The 17,194-nt window shown below is 35.2% G+C and overlaps 2 protein-coding genes and 1 long non-coding RNA gene across 3 annotated transcripts; all 3 read left to right on the top strand.

The window, feature by feature from the left end:
- The first annotated feature begins 596 nt into the window (after positions 1-596).
- Positions 597-5,411, top strand: LOC111807726 (uncharacterized). The gene is made up of 3 exons (XM_023693590.2): positions 597-953; positions 1,315-1,465; positions 5,131-5,411. The coding sequence occupies exons 1-2, from the start codon at positions 792-794 to the stop codon at positions 1,462-1,464; spliced, it is 312 nt and encodes a 103-aa protein (XP_023549358.1). The 5' UTR covers positions 597-791; the 3' UTR covers position 1,465; positions 5,131-5,411.
- A 911-nt stretch (positions 5,412-6,322) lies between these two features.
- LOC111796129 (uncharacterized) lies at positions 6,323-11,123 on the top strand. The gene is made up of 10 exons (XM_023678835.2): positions 6,323-6,998; positions 7,140-7,277; positions 7,831-8,019; positions 9,059-9,196; positions 9,287-9,405; positions 9,528-9,660; positions 9,751-9,880; positions 9,989-10,068; positions 10,185-10,319; positions 10,429-11,123. Exons 1-10 carry the CDS (start codon positions 6,510-6,512, stop codon positions 10,657-10,659), a joined length of 1,782 nt encoding a protein of 593 aa, XP_023534603.1. The 5' UTR covers positions 6,323-6,509; the 3' UTR covers positions 10,660-11,123.
- A 676-nt stretch (positions 11,124-11,799) lies between these two features.
- Positions 11,800-13,778, top strand: LOC111796135 (uncharacterized). The gene is made up of 3 exons (XR_002815298.2): positions 11,800-12,255; positions 13,017-13,091; positions 13,465-13,778. It is a non-coding gene; the product is annotated as an uncharacterized LOC111796135 (long non-coding RNA).
- Positions 13,779-17,194: the final 3,416 nt, after the last annotated feature.

The following is a 17,194-nucleotide window of genomic DNA, read 5'->3' on the forward strand; positions in this document are numbered from 1 at the left end:
ACATAAGTTATTTCAGCATGTGTCAGTCACATGCATTCTACAATTTTTTTTAGGAGATTACCAATATAAAATTGTTCAAAGCAAACAACATTTAATCATGAAGTTCCTATGATTCAGTAAAGGAAGGTGCACATTGTTAGTATAGACAGTGATTTTCAATTCTCGTAATACCTTATTTCGAGTATTTTAAAAATATTCGAGAAGATTTCAAGAGTTTCTTAATAATTTTTAAATTTTTCTTAAATGTCAAAAGTACAGAAAGAAAAAAAAAATACTCTTATTATAGACAGAATCGTTCATACCTTTTAAAACTAATATTAAAAAGTTAATCTACGGTAAATAAATGATTATTATTATTTTATAATTTTTAATAAAGGTCATAAGTATTATTCCCAATTTTAAAATTTTACATTTAAAAAAAGATGTTAATGAAAATTTTAAAATTAAAAAATATTTTAAAAATACATTTTACTGACAGTCTAACTTAAAAAAAAAGAAAAGAAAAGAAAAAATTAATTAGGTATATATATATTTATTTATTTTTTAATCAAAATCTACACTCTATTTTTTATTTAATTTTCTCTATAATTTTCATCGCCTTGGCACGCGCACCAGTCATCGGACATCGTAACCAACGTAGCTATCCTTTCCAAACCCTACCACCCACTGTACGCCGCCCCGCCGCACGCCGTTCCTGCCCGATAGTTTCTAAACCCTCGAGTTTGCAGCAGCTCAGAGCTTAAAAGGGTTGTTGGGGTTTTTTATTTAGGGGTTTCAATCTCAGGGGCAAGATGAAGCAGGTAGTGGGGATGGTGGTCTCAAATAAAATGCAGAAATCGGTGGTCGTTGCAGTGGACAGATTGTTTTATCACAAGCTCTATAATCGCTACGTTAAGCGCACTTCTAAGTTCATGGCTCATGACGAGAACAACCAGTGCAATATTGGTGACAGGGTGAGAATTCAGTCCCATTTCTACTCCCCAATTAATTTTTTCTTTTTCATTCCAATTTAATCAACCATGTTTTCGACTCGATTTTGAGTTTCAGTTACAATATCGTATAATTTGCTTGACTACACTGTAATACTGGATGAAATGGCTAATATTCTCCGTATATTGAAGAATCTCGCATGTTTTCGCGAATGTTCTTTGTGTTTGGAGAGTTTGTTCGTTCAATTTGCAAATGCATAATGTTCATTTATATTAATCTTGTCGCGTTTTTATTTCTCTGGAACATGAACCGAGGGTACTTTAATATTTGAACGTTTATAATTTCTAATCCACTGATGAAACAAATTGAATTTTATAATATCAGGTTAAACTAGACCCTTCTAGGCCGTTGAGCAAGCATAAACGTTGGGTGGTTGCTGAAATTTTGAGGAAAGCACGAATTTACCAACCACCATCACAAGAGAACCAGGTTGTTTCAGACAAAGGCAAAGTTTCAGCTCCTTCAACTACCTAAGGTTTGATTGAGACATTTGTTCTTTGTTTTATAGAAAGCCAAACTTGTATTTTCTTTTTCTCTTTTTAATTTTTGGATTGTCTTATGAAATCATAATCACTTGAATACCTGATGACTATTTGTATGATATTGTTGTTTAAACATTGTTTTGCCTCTATTTAGAGCACATTGCAGTTGATTACAAGAATACATCTTTAATGTTCTGTAAACAATATTTGATACTTAGCATCTTTCTTGGTGGCATGATAGGTCCATGACTAGTTCTTGCTAATGTAATGACAACATTGTGCGCATCCAGCTAAGAAGATTTAGTAATAAAACTAAAATGAATTATTTTGGTAGTCTTGAAACTAATGTACTTAGGGTGGTGGCTTTCGTGCTGCATTGACACATGTAATGTTTTACCTTGAATTGTTTTGTGGGAACTCAAGATGCCCTTCCCATGGTATTGTGATCATTTGTTTGGCGTTTGATGATTAGAGCCTTGTATTTTCTTTGCTTCATTAGGCTTCATTTAGGCATTTGTTTCATTTAAACGTTTGTTGTATCTTTTAATTTGGGGAAATTTGTATCCCCCCTCCCCGATAAAAAGGGAACATAACGATAGTAGTATTGGAAGGTCCTTTCATAATAATTGATTTTATGTTCATTCTGCCCTCCAATTACTTGTTAATGTTTTGAATTATTCACCTTTTATCCAGATAATGCATTGCTTAGAATTCAGGGTTTTGATCAACCAGATAGCTGTCTTTAAAATACTTGTTGGTGATTGTTCAAATTTTTTATTTGAAGTTTGAGCTATAGGATGCTTGTCTTCCGAAAGTCCTATGTTGTTCCTAGCTATTGTGGTTGGAATAAGGTCAAAAACAATCTCTTTCACTTGTCATTTTAGAATTACTTGGAACCTTCAAAACCAACATGCATCAGGTAGCCATACACCTAAGATTTAAAATCATACAAGTTTGCCTGTCAACCAAATGTAGTGGGGTCAAATGGTTCGGACAGAAAACCGTCAATACCATGCTGGATTCTTTTGGAGGTTTAAATGGTATGATTGCATTAGCATGGTAAACTACACAGTGAGAGGGCTGAATCATGTGAATAAAATCAAAGTTAAAAGGAAAATTTAGTGGCTTTCTTTCAGTGAAAATAGAGTTTTCAAAGGTGCTGGTCCCAGCAACACTGTCCTTTTCTCCTCAGAGAGTTACATGGCTATTATGGAAACATGTCAGTGGATATTTGTTGATAGATGCTCCGTAATGTTCAACGAGTTTAATATACTATGCAAACCTTATATTTTCAATTAAAGGCGGAGAGGAAAGTTTCTTGGTCGTCCGAGGTTTCCTCAAAATAAGAAAAGGGAAATGGTTGATTTTATGAAGTCAAATCAATAGACTTTTCAACTTTTGACCACATTTCTTTGAAGGAGGAGATGTAAACACCTGTAGCACCTTGGATTCTTGAAAGTTGGAAGGTGCAAAGCAAACATTTTTCCGAAGGAGCTATAAAGGTACTACTGTTTAATGAAGATTTAAATCTGAAGTACAAGTAGACATTTGAGAGATAGAGCTCACTGTGGTTTGGTTAGACACTTTATATAGTAATCCAATCCTAATTTTGTTGTTGTCCAAGAAATAAATTCAGAGAAGTTAATAGAAAATTAGTTGAATCTTCATGGAGTTCCAAGATCATTGCAAATGACTACTTTCAATGCATTGGGTCTATCGGGGCTTTTTTATTTTATTGAACAACCCTTATTTATGTTTTGATAGGTTTTCATGATTGTAACTGGGTCTTGGGAGTAATCTCAATGTGGTAAGATGATCGAGAGAATAATCTCAAGTAGTAATAGATTTACTTCCAGCATGAAGAATTCTATCTCTTTTTGACCCTCTAGAAAAGGAGGCCTTTTACATGGTCAAACATGAGAGAAAGCTCGTCTTTCTTGTTTGGTCAAATTCTTTCTCCTATGCTTTTCTGTACGAGTTTCTAAATTTTCATATGAGTGGGGTTGAATAGGAGCACATCTGACTATTATCCAATTTTCCTTGAAGTTGGTAATTTGGATGGGTGAACTCCCTTTCGTTTTGATTATGTTCAGTAGGTTCATGCTGAGTTCCTTCGTGTATGCAAAACATGGTGGAACCGTTTACTAGATATTAGGTTATTTGGGCCATTCTTCTATCTTAAAGCTGAAAGATCTAAAGGGAAAAATTAGAATGTGAAAAAAGAGTTTTGGAAATGTTAATAGTATTGCTACTCTGGATGCCTTAGATGAGGAAAGAAACTTATCTCAAAATGAAAGTAGCTCTACAACATTAATGAAAACAAATTGCTGAGATTATCCTCAAAGAGGATATGTTAGGAAGATCAAAGTGCCAACCAAAATGGCGAAAGAAGGGTGAGGAAAACTGTTACTTCTTTCACACTATAACTCCGCTACAAAGAAAAAAGAGTTTCGTTTTGGAAATTCATTTGGAGGATGGCAGATGTCAGGTCATTGCTTAGCAAGTAGAAGGGAAATCAAATTTGCATCCTCTTCATCTTTATTTCCAAAGGGTCATAATTTAGTCCAATTATTTCTCCATTGGATATTGATTGGCTGTATATCCTATTGATAAGTTTTCGGGATGTTAACGACCAATGAGTTTTGTTTGTAAGGAATGGAGATTGGTGAAACTTAAATGAGCTCCATCTTATTGTCGTCAATGATTTTGGTTTGAACAAGGGAGAACTTCAATGAGCGTATCCCATTAATGATTTTGGTTTGAGTAAGAAGTGGAAATTACTGAATATGATTTTTTTTTTTTTTTTGGTCCACAACTTTATGTATAAAGGCATTTTAAACTCTTAACATAAATGTGACCTTTTTTTCTTTAATTCCAAAAATTTTAGTGACAAATGTTTGAGTTCAAGCCAATTTAGCCTTGCCTCCCATTTGCAGAAACTTTTCCTAATATGCTTTTTTTGTTATCTTCCGGCTACTTTGTGTAGAGATCTGAGCTGAATATCCATAAAAGATGCCCCCAAACGTATCTTGACATCAAGTGTTGCTTCTTGTTTAAGAATTATGTGGAAGGGAAGATTAGGATCATATGTTCTCGGGGTGCCCTTTGTTTCTATTTGGGAAGGTTTTGTGATAGTTTCAACTAATGGATTGTAGTCCCTACAAGATCTTGGATGATTCCTAACTTCTAGTAACACAAATATCTTTGTAGTAATTACCAATCTGAACATAGTTAGAGGCTTGAATCTCCACCCTTCATTTTTGTTGAACTTTTTATTTTTATTTATTTATTTTGCAGTAATAGGTCTGAACAGAAAATATTAGGTGCTTTGTTTTCAAGGTTTTCATGCTAGCTACCCTCTTGGGAGTTAGGTGGGATGAACTAGTAGATTCTTTAAAGATGAGTGATCCATGGATGATTCTGTAGTTAGCTATTGTTTTGCCTCTTCATCTGCCTTGTAACTTCCTTCAACAATCATTCAATTTTTTATGGTTCAACCTAATGGGACATTGCATGTATATAATTTCTTCACAACTCAGTTAAGTTGATTCCCTCTCCCTTCTATTGTTTTCTTTCATCAATGTGAACAACTGCTAATCTGTCTCACATTTATGTAAAGACTCTTACAAGAATATTTGTTTGCACAACAATTGAACAGGGGAAACTACTGCAAACCACATACGAGACCGAACCAGATAAAAAAAGAAAAAACGAAATTGATCGAAAAACCGAAGAACGAAAGCTCTGGAAATGAACTACTACTGTAATGTAAGCAGTATGTATGTTTCTGATGCTAAAGATTTGTAGTTACATTAGCATTACGTTATGTATTGATGTGTGAACCTATTTTTGTTCTCCCTATCAGGATTATTTCCATAAGTTTCTTTTTGTGAGGTTGTTGAAAGTGCATAATAAAGTACTCAAAAAGGTTTCATCTAATTTAATACTTGGATTGTGTTGAAATTTTTACTTTGTATAGCTTTTTCTCATTTGAAGATTTGTTTAAAATATGCATTTTCACTTCAATACATTACATGATGATTGTTGTTATGTTTTAAAAAGGCATCTAATAATTGTTGTTATGTTTAAATCGATTTTAATCAATCAAATTTATTTCCCAATTGAGAAATAGTGATTTAGAATACTTCCTCTTCACCACGAAGGTCGTTGTAGGTTGCACTGTACTAAATAAAATTAGGTATGATAGTAACTATGATACTCGACCATTCGATATTCAATACACTACACTAAAACCGAATGATTAGACACAAAGAAGTGGAAGTGTGGTCATTGTTTTTGGGTAAAAAATGGAAATGCGCCACCATAGCATGCTTTGCTTGTGGTTGAAGAATGTTTGGCGCTAAGGTAAGGCAGCCTCTCCACTTACCACTATGGTCACTACCACTTGGCCCCCCAAACCCAAATGCTTCTACACGTTAACTAAACACACCATATTTTGTGTACCCTCCAAATTTGCATTGCAAACCCCGCCCACAATTCTTACCCCTCTTTTTACATAATATATCATCTACAACCCACATTATTATTATTTTTATTTATTTTTATTTTTTTATTAATTAAAAGTTTTAAATTTGCTAAAAGAAAAGATCAAATAATGGATTAAAGTTTAAATAATAATTTGAAAATACTAAATCTTAACAAATGAATAAAATACTAAATTATTAAGGAATCAAAACAGTTTTTAACCTAAATTAAAATTTTAAAGAAAAATTAAAATTATAGAGATTCCGAAAATTACGGGTTGTGGCATTCCTGTAAATCCGGTGATATAAATGGGCCTTTCTAGGAAGTCAACGCCCTATAAGTTTAATTTCTCCTCCTTGAGTCGGCTTTGTCGATTATATCTTACGGATCTCCGATCATTTTTTTTTTCTTCGTTCAGCTCATTTCGCTTGTTCTTCTTCTTCTTCTTTCTTCATCTCAATCTCAATTTTCTTTGGACCCACTTCAAATCTCTTCTGATTTTCTGTTGAATTCCATTTCCCTATCACTATACAATCCCCCTACCCCTCAGCCATGGAGGACAAACACGTTGCTTTTGAATCCGTCCCTGTAAATGAAGATCTTGACGCCCCTATTTCTCACGCCCATGTTGACCATGGCTGGCAGAAGGTTACCTACGCCAAGCGTCAGAGGAAGACGGCCAAGCCCTCCGCCGATGCTGGTTCCGCCAAAATCGTGCCTAATGGTACCGTTTCCGTCCCCGGCGCGGACAACGTTTTTCGCTCGCTGGAGCAGAAATCGGAGGAGCGACGCCGCCGAATTGCTGAGGCGCAGAAGGCGGCTGCTGTTGACGACGATGAGGCTGTTCCGGTTAGATCGAAGATCAGGTCCGATGATGAGGATGGCGAGGACAGTGATGGAGTGGGTGTGGAGAACGGAAAGCCTAGCGAGGATGCCAAGAAGGTGAAGCAAAAGAAGCCGAAAAAGCCTAAGATTTCGGTGGCGGAGGCGGCTGCGAAGATTGATGTAAACGATCTGTTGGCGTTTTTGGCCGATGTGTCGGTAATGCGATATGATCTGCTCGACGATGCATTCTTTTGTTTTAAATGATCTAAATTGATCTGCTTGTTTTGAAAAGAATTTGATGTCGATCGAATACTATCGACTCTTCTCATCTTCTTCCATCTTAATGTTTGGTAATAGGGCTCGTACGAGACTCAGCAGGATATTCAGCTAATGAGGTTTGCGGATTATTTTGGTCGCGCATTCTCAGACGTGAGCGCTTCTCAATTTCCGTGGGTGAAAATGTTTAGGGAGTCTCCAGTAGCTAAGATTGTTGATGTGAGTTTTCTGATCTTTGATTTGTTATATTCCTCTGAAATTCGCCTTCAGTGGGTGAATTCTTAGATCTGCGTATCAACATTTCTGTTTGCTTCTGCTTAATACTTCAGATCCCTTGTGCTGGTGCAGAATAATCTTTCGGCAAAATGTTTTTGTATTATGTAGATGTACATTCTGTGTTTTAAACTGTTCATGGATTTGGTTGGATCAGAGGGTCAGTTTTGGGGGTGAACAAGAACTTTGAACCTTCTCTTTGTTTGCCATTGATTTTGGGTTACGTGAGTGTATTCTTCTAAATTAGCCATCGAAGTTGTCAGATTTTCTTGAGCAGTATTATGAGTTTTAGGAGATATTTGGTGCATTATAGGTTAAAGCAAAATAAAATCTAGTTTTTATAATTAGCTGCCTAGTTATCGACTTTTCCAATTGTGTGAGCTCCAGTACTTACATTCATTATCTTCATGAGCTCTGACTTTTAATGGATGGAGTTTTGTTTTTTTTGTTAGTAAATGGTACACTATACGACTTAATTGTTGCATCTACTCTTTTGCAGACCCCCCTCTCGCATATTTCTGAGGATGTCTATAAGGCGTCAGTTGATTGGCTTAATAAACGTTCTCTTGAGGCACTCAACTCTTTCGTTTTATGGTCTTTAGATAGCATCCTTGCTGACTTTGCGGCTCAACAAGCTAGTGCCAAAGGCTCTAAAAAGGGAGCACAAAATGCTTCGTCAAAATCCCAGGTATCAGTGGTAGCATCACTCTTTGTTTGTTTGAAGTTTATGTGCACTGGGAGGGATAATGATACATTGGTTTGTTCATATTGGGTGGCACAGTCCATGTGTACCACTGATATTGTGAGGTTCGAGTTGAACCTAACCCCCAATTTCTCCTTTTTTCAAAAGGTCTGACGTCAACAACCTTTGAGGGTTCCATTGGTTAAGATTAGGTGCTGGATCTAATAAATGGAGAAAAATGCGAAAAATCAAGAACGAATAAAATTTGTTGTTTCGTATTGAGAAAAGTGAAGTAAATTTAGGGAGGTACTGTTATTCTTTTTTGAGCATATGACATGCTGTTTCAAAACGTTGCAAAACAGAAAGAAAGAAGAAAAGATGATTCAGAAGATGTAAAGAAAGCTTAAAAAGTAATATTATAAAGCAACCTTGATTAACTCGACACTTATTAACTAGTTTTCAACCTTGTTTGTTTCTGGAAATTTGTAAAGCTAAACGAACTGCAGGGACTTCAAAGATGATCTAACAGAGGCTGAAAAGCCTAGGAAGTCTGTTTCTTTGATGAAATTAGAGTGTTAATGCCATCTTTGGCAAGAAATGGAATCCCACATAGATTGTTACTATAATACCTAATAATAGTAGTAATAATCATTAACTCAACTGGTAAATAGGATAGCTTTACAATAAGCAAGCAATCCACTTTTTGTTTGAATAAGAGTGATGATCATGATATGCATCTCTATTATCCTTGTCTGACGTTCTTGATATATTGTTTTTTTGTTGACGTTTCCTCATTTTATCTTACTCATTTTCTATGACTTGTCCTTTCACGTTTATTATTCTGGAGTACATGTTTAACCTTCATAAATTTGTTCATCATTGCCTTTCTTATTTTCACTAACAATAAGCTGCACAGATGCTTATGAGTTTCTATTTGCTTTTTTACTTAACTTCTCTTTCTCTCTGTGTATGGGTGGTGGGAGGGGGAGGGTGTGTTCACATATTTTCTGTATGATTCAAGAATTAATATATTATTGCATAGCAGGTTGCCATATTTGTAGTCCTAGCAATGGTATTACGAAGAAAACCTGAGATTTTCATTCACGTGTTGCCAACAATAAGGGAAAACTCAAAGTATCAAGGACAGGACAAGCTTCCAGTACTTGTCTGGATGATAGTTCAGGTGAATTGATATTAATGTCTTTTGTAATTCATTGGTGTTTAATTTCTTTTTTTATGATTCTTATACTCGATTTCCTTGTTCCCATGCCAGGCTTGTCAAGCAGATCTTGCAATAGGGCTTTATGCATGGGCACATAACCTTTTGCCCATAGTTAGTGGTAGAAGTTGTAATCCCCAGTCTAGAGATTTAATTTTGCAGCTAGTGGAAAGGTGGGAATACATGGACAATCACACAATACATCTATCTTCCCTTTAACTATTATATTTCATCCTCCACTCTCCCTCCCCTTCCAGTTTTGCTTTCCTGAACATGGAAGATTATTTTACTGCAGAATTTTGTCCTCTCCAAAAGCTCGTACTATTCTAGTAAATGGTGCAGTCAGGAAGGGGGAGAGATTGATTCCGCCTTCTTCATTTGAAACACTTCTACGTGTTACTTTCCCTGCCTCATCAGCTAGAGTGAAGGTCGGTATAGTCACGGGAACTGTTGCTGTTATCTAATATGCTGAAAACAATATGCAAAATTTTTTTTTTTTGACATTGTACTATTTGCAGGCTACTGAAAGGTTTGAGGCCATCTATCCAACCTTGAAGGAGGTTGCACTTGCTGGCTCTCCTGGTAGTAAAGCCATGAAACAAGTTTCACAGCAGATATTTAGTTTTGCTGTCAAAGCAGCAGGAGAAAGTATGATACTGTAATTTAGTTTCTTTTTTTCTTTTTTAACCCTTTTTCATACCAAGGGAACTATTCTGTTGGTCATGAAACAGTAACTGAGAGAATATCCATTAATAGGTGTTTCAGCGCTATCTGGAGAAGCAACTAACGTTTTCATTTGGTGTTTGACGCAAAATGTTGATTGCTACAAGCAATGGGTGAGTTATTCTTGTTCTTTTCCCATCCCATACATTTAATCATTTTAATTCCAATTTTCAACTGATCTGGAATATTTTTAAATTCATCCTCTAAAATATGCAATTGTATTTTGCAGGACAAGATTTATGAGGATAACCTAGAAGCTAGTGTTTCTGTTTTGAAAAAGCTTTCTGATGACTGGAAAAAGCTTTCTTTAAATCTAGCTCCTTTTGATGCTCTGAGAGAGACATTAAAAAGTTTCAGAATCAAGGTAGTTCCCTTATTCTTGTGCAAAACATAGCTTATATTCCGGAAGAATTGAACTAGTAGTAGTTGACCGTTCTTATTTTTCTTTTTTCCATGATATTCTTTGTGGATAGAATGAGAAGGCATTGGCTGATGAAGAAGAGGATGATCGCCAGTCAATATACAAGGAGGCAGATAAGTATGCTAAGGCATTACTGAACAGGGTTTCACGAGGCCATGGATGTCTCAAAAGTATGGCTCTTATCGTTATCGCTATAGGCGTTGGCGCTGCATTCATGTCCCCGAACATAGAGTCTTTGGATTGGGAGAAACTCACTGCTTTCATCCCACAACACTCTTTCTGAGCTGCTGCCCTTCCTGCATTGTCAGATAACGTTTCGTATTTCGATCTCTTCCCCCTCCGATGAAGCCGTCCTTGGGCAAGGACCTCTTTCGAGTAAGGGAAGCCGAAAATCCCCTGGTAACAAAACTGCACCAACTAGTTAGTCCTTTTACATCCTTCTTGTAATCCTCTCGAGGATACAAAAGTAGTAGTTGTAGTAAGTTTTTTAAGTTAATGCTGCTGCTCAAAAAGGCTGAATAGCCATTTTAGCATCTTTTGATTTGATTTTTGACTGTCCTTTTTGTTTCTTCTTCGTCTTCTTCCTCCTTCGGTTGTTAGATTTGTTTTAAGTTATTTGCCTACTCTAACCTTCACAGACTCGGCAATAGATGATCAGAAAGGGAGTTGGATACAAATGTAATTTCGGAAGAAAGAATTTGTTTCATTTCTAAAATGCAATTTTCTAACTTTTAATTATGTTTTTAATCATATGTGATTCTATTGATTAGATTACAAGTTTTTATTTTCTATTTTGCTGCTGTTTTTCTTTTGAATTTAGTTAATAGGTTAAATTACAATAATAATTAACTGCAATTTATACATTTTTGATATAACATAGTTGCCTTTAGCTACCATTGATAGTAATTAACTGCAATTTATATCATTTTGATTCACAACATAATTACATTAACAACTGTTGATAATAATTATGTAAACTATATATCATTTTTGCTGGAGAAAAAAAAAATGTAATGATCCTAATTATGGGAAGAGTTTGATATTTCACAATACTCGTAAAAATGATTCGATAAATAAAAATAACGTAAACAATATTCGATACCAATAATATTTTCTGCCCAAAATATAATTCTAATTTAAATATGATTGAAACCATTCCTTCAAACAAAATTGATCTAATTTTTTATAATTAAAAAATAAATTAAGTCATAAAATTAGCGATTAAAAAATAGCCTAAAAAAATTACTAGTAAGAGCCTATGTTAACAAATGATTAGGTTGGTTAATATATATAAATTATTGGTAAGTGAGATAGTTAAACTCATTAATATATTAAAAGAAATTAGGGAGAAAGATAATAGTAATAAAAAAAAAAGGTTAGAAATTAGAGCCACGTCATTGGTGTCCGTTTTTTTCTTTCATTCCTTTTCTCCGGCGACAAGGGTTTTGTTAGGTTCGGAAATATAACCTCCAACGTTCATATCGTCGACGGTTTTCCAGGGTCAAAGTCATAACGGTCTTCATAGCCGTTGCCCGCCATTCTCGGATGCCAGCTGTCTTGGCTTCCGCGTGTTTCACTCGGACTTATATATATCTCCCGCACTCGCACTCACACTCACACTCACACTCACACTCACACTCTCTTCTTCAGCACATTCTCACATTAGAACCAGAGCGCTCCATCAACGCCCTCTTCCCTTCCCTTTCCAGTCTTCGTTGCCCAAACCGAAGGCTACATAGTTACAATGCTCCATCAACGGCCTCTTCCCTTTCAGTCTTCGTTGCTCAAACCAAACGCTACATTGTTACCAGGCAATCGGAGGATGAGCGAGCAGATTCGAAAGGAGTTTCTCGCCTCGTCTCGGTGACGAAAAATAGTGGTAAACTACCTTCATTCTGCCTTTTACTTTTATGGCTGGTTTGGTCGCTGTTCTTGGCTTGAAACTTTAAGGGTCCAGTGACGATTCTGCTCTCTCTTCCTCTGATTTCCTTCAAATTTCGTTTCAGCCTTTTAGTTTATGCGTAGTTTGATCGCTGTTTGCGTTTGAAATTTCAAGGGTACAGTGATGATTCTGCTCTCTCTTCCTCCGTTTTCCTTCAAATTTCGTTTCAGCCTTTTAGTTTATGCGTAGTTTGATCGCTGTTTTGGGTTTGAAATTTTAAGGGTACAGTGATAACTCTGCTCTCTCTTCCTCCGATTGCCTTAAAATTTCGTTTTCAGCCTTTTAGTTTATGCGTAGTTTGGTCGCTGTTCTGGGTTTGAAATTTTAAGGTTACAGTGACGATTCCGCCTTTCAGCAAAACCAAAAAGATGCCCTCTAGAAAACTCCCACAAACAATCATAACCAACATCATGTATACCCTTTGGTGATTTGGGGTCTAGTTTTCTGGCACTAATTTTCTTTAGGCTGTAATATGGCATGATCACATCCTCTGATTAAGTTATCAATTGTGACATATATGTAGATTCTTCCCTATACAAACCTTTCACCGATTTGAACATCATTCAGTTTTCAGTGTTTTATGTTTTCAATGTGTGAATTAACCCTGCAAAAGGAAGGACGAGTTGTGTTCTATTTTGTAATAAGTTTACGAGTTAAATTTTTTTGACATTTTCTCTACATTACATTTTTCTTAAAAGGTAGAAGAAAGAGTTTGGTCAGCTGAAGAGGAAAAGGCAGAGTCTAAGAAAGAATTTGGTTCAGAGTCTAAAGATGTAAGCTTCTGATGTGAGTGATTTTAAAAGATGTAAGCTTGCTTCATTGGAAATGATTATATGGGTCACCAGTCACCCGACAAGGTGCAAAAATGTTGCAAAATTTTCAAAGTTGATATTTGGTGCTTATTTAACTCAGATTATTTGGATTATGTAAATATTGTTTCAGATTATTCTATTCACACACTTCAATTCTTAAGAATAACAAGCTAGAATCAATTCTATTTACGGGTCAAACTCCAACAAAAAAATGGTCAATGTTCACTCTTAATGGTTTCAAATTGTCCATATCTCATTGGTTTGTCATTATTGCTCATATTTCCTTTGCTAATGTAGAAGATTTTGGTTAGTAACTCTATTGTGAAAATTTCAGATGAACAATGGTGGACATAGATGGAGATAACAAAGTTGAGGTCATTCTACAAAGAATTCAACTAGAGTTGCTACTTTAAACACTCCACGTAAGAAATTTTCTATCTGACATCATGAACTACCATATGTCCGGTCTGGTTCTCGCAGGAATTACATTTTTGACAATGTTGTGGTCCTAACAAGGTTAGATTCCCGCGTTTAACTTTTATTATGTGTTTGTTTTTCTTTTTTTTGATGTTCTTTGTGGTTCGGATATCATGTTTTTATTGTTTTAAACTACAATGAAGGATTATAATGAATGTTAATGTTGAAAGAGATTCACGAGTAAGGAATTGAATTACATCTTTTCTTTTATGAGCTTTTTAGGTAAATCTTTTTTCTTAGAAAAAATGAAAGTGAAGCTTTAATTGAGATCAGATAAAAGAATACAAAGGGAACACTAGAAAACCACCCAATAGAAAACCCAGTTGACCTATAAAGGGTGCTCAAATCAAGCAAAGTAAGACCTAAAGGATTGTTTAAAAGAAACGGGTGTGATATCCCCAAGAGGAGAGCCCAATTGACCTAAAAAGATACTCCAATCAAACAAAATATTATTTAAAGGTAATTACAAAAAATTGTACACACTCTCCCATACCATACAGAGGTGCCCCAAGGTCTTCCAACCCTTTCTAAGCAAGGAGGTTTATTTTACGGAAAAGGGGTTGTAAAGATTTGTAAATTGGATGAAGGCACTTCTTAGCTTTGTCAATGAGTTTCCGTGATGAATTAAATGAAAAAATAACACTAGGTATTATGCACATAAAGGAGGAAAGGTAGACGTGGGGTTACATATTCAAATAGACGATTGGAAAGTGAAGAGTTGTTGTAACTGAGGAATAAGATGTATGAAAGAATTTGAATCAAGGATGATTGGAAAGCGAAGAGTTGTTGAATCGAGGAATGAAAGATCACAAGAAGAGGTTTGTGAAATTTTAGAAAAGGGAAGCACTAGAATAAAAAATTATGCTTAATTGGTGCTAAAGAAAAGTTTAATTGCCTTTTAGTCTCTTGGATCTTTTGAGTTTGAAGGTTATGTATGTAAGGAAGGAAGATAAGTTTGGATACGAGAATTTTGGGTTGAAGTATATGATTGGAGTCTCAATTTTTTGAGAATGGACAATCTTTTGAAGTTTCAAAGTTTAATTTGGATACAAATTTTGGTTTAAAGTATGTAAGGAAGGAAGAAAGATAAAGTTACAAGTTAGAACGGTCTATGGGTTTCCTCGAAAAATTAGATGAGATGATATCCTTATATAAAAAGGAAAACAATCCACTTAGAGCGGTAAATGGAGGACTATATGTTGGAATATACAATTGGAAATCGAAGAACGGTTAGAATCAAGGAATAAGATGTCATATGCCATAAGAAGTATGAAAACATTTGAAAAAAAGGACAATTGAAAAAGGAAGAATTCTTGAAATTTTGGTTCTAAAGAAAGGTTAAATTGTATATGGTTTACAAGTCAGATACGGATAATCTTTTAGATTTTTTGAGTTGGATGGTTATGTATGTAAGAAAGGAATGAAGATAAGGTTGGATACAAGATTTATGGGTTAAAGTATGGGATTGGAACCCAACTTTTTGATAATGGACAAATCTTTTGAATTTTTTTTAGTTCAATGGTTACGTAAGAAAGGACGGAAGAAAGATAGCTTTGGGTTCAAGAATTTTGTTTTGAAGTAGGAGATTGAACTAAAACTTTTTTATTGATAATTTCTTTAATTCTTTGGATTGACAGAAGTAGTATTGTCTATTAAGATTTAATTTGGAGCAAGTGGAGAAAGTATTATGGTGAGGAAATGAGGTACTTTCTCATAACGGGTCTATGAGTTTCCAAGAACAATTAAGTGAGATGATTGATTTTTTGAGTTTGATAGTTATGTTTGTAAGGAAGGAGGAAAGGAAGATAAGTTTGGATACGAGAATTGTGGGTTAAAGTATGAGATTTGACTCCCTAGTTTTGGATAATGGACAATCCTTTGAACGTTTTTAGGTTAATGGTTATGTATGAAAGGAGGAAAGAAAGTTAAATTAAGAGCGGCCAAGTATGCAACTCACTGAGTTTTTGTACTCATTCTAGTTCTCTCATGTTTTTAACATGCGAAAAGGAGCTAACCGAGGTTGGAAATGGATCTGGAGTAGGTGCCATATAGAGCCATTCAGTTCTTTAGTGTTTTAAATTGTTTTATTAAATGGGGGCCCAATGTATTTAAACTCATAGAATTTATTTTGAATAAAATGTATTTTATGTTTTTGTATTAAACACAAATTTTTTACCGCTTTTTTTTTTTGTTTTTTCAAGTTTTTATATAGTCGCGACTCATGAAATTGAGTCGTGACAGAGTAATATCCAAGTAAAGGTTCTCTATGGCCCTGCTCGAAAGACGCTCTGCCACAACTAGGAATTGAACACCTTTAAGACTTTAAGATAAGGATGCCAAAGGCTTTTATGTGTTTGATTAACTTTAGGGTTACTATACCAGCAAAGATGTAAGATGACCTTAACAACCCGAGGACAAGTAGTAACGCTAAGAGTTCATAAGACCAAGATGAAAGAACTAAAGAACTAAGACTATAGGCCCTCCTAAAAAGGATTGTCTCAAGACAAAGCAATCTTTACAAGGCCAAAAAGAAACCTAGTAACAACAAGGAAAGAAGGACCTGAGACCCTAAGCCAACTAATAGGGTTTGTACATGACCATAAGGTACTTGGAAGGACATAGCTAAGACGAAGAACTCCAACAAGGCAAGGTAAAAAAAGCAAAGTTTTGAGGATGAAAGTTTTTAAGAGCAGGAAAATTTGTAAGAGACCAAATAAGATTAAGATACTCAAGTAAGTTTAAGGTACCAAAGAAAGGATTAAAGGATAAAAAAAAAAAAAAAAAAAAAAGATTGGGAGACACAAGGAAGGTTAATGGGCCAAAGGAAGAGATTTTCAATGCATTAAGGAATTATAAGGATTTAAACCTTCCTTTATAAAAGGTTTAAAAAAGAAATAGTATTTCTCCCCGGAAGAACGGAAGAACGGAAGAAGGGAAGAAGGAAAGAAGGACTTAAGTGAGAAGAAGGGAAGAAGGACTAAGTAAGACCCTGTGAATCCACCAATAAGCCTTGTACAAGAAGGGACAAGAGAAGTCTCTACGATACAACTTTGAATGAATAAGGTTGATTATGTCAAAATTTGTTGGATACAAGGAAGGAAATATGCTCCAAGATATAAGGAAAAAAAACAAAGATGTTCAAGAAAGATATGTAATCTCAACAATGGATGTTAAGATGAGAGTCAAGAAGAACAAATACTAGAATAACTACATGGCCTTAAGGTAGGACAAAAGGCCACAAGTGCAAATTAGAAAAACATTTTTGATAAGGACACACCCATGCAAGGACCCCCGAGGTACTTGGAAGGACATAACTAAGACTAAGAACTCCCCCAAGGCATGGTAAGAAAAGTGACGTTTCGAGGATGAAAGTTTTTAAGAGGGGGAGAATTTTGAAGAGACCAAATAAGATTAAGAGATACTTGGGTAATTTTAAGGTGTACATGAAAGGATTAAGGGATCTAACAAAAGGATTAAGAGAGCCAAGGAAGGTTTATGGACCAAAGAAAGAGATTCTCAATGCCCTAGCTAGGAATTATAAGGATTCAAGACTTTGAAAAAGGTTTGAAAACGAAATAGTATTTACT

Source organism: Cucurbita pepo, chromosome 1 (assembly GCF_057944985.1).
Source record: "Cucurbita pepo subsp. pepo isolate OVF chromosome 1, ASM5794498v1, whole genome shotgun sequence".
Classification (NCBI taxonomy): domain Eukaryota; kingdom Viridiplantae; phylum Streptophyta; class Magnoliopsida; order Cucurbitales; family Cucurbitaceae; genus Cucurbita; species Cucurbita pepo.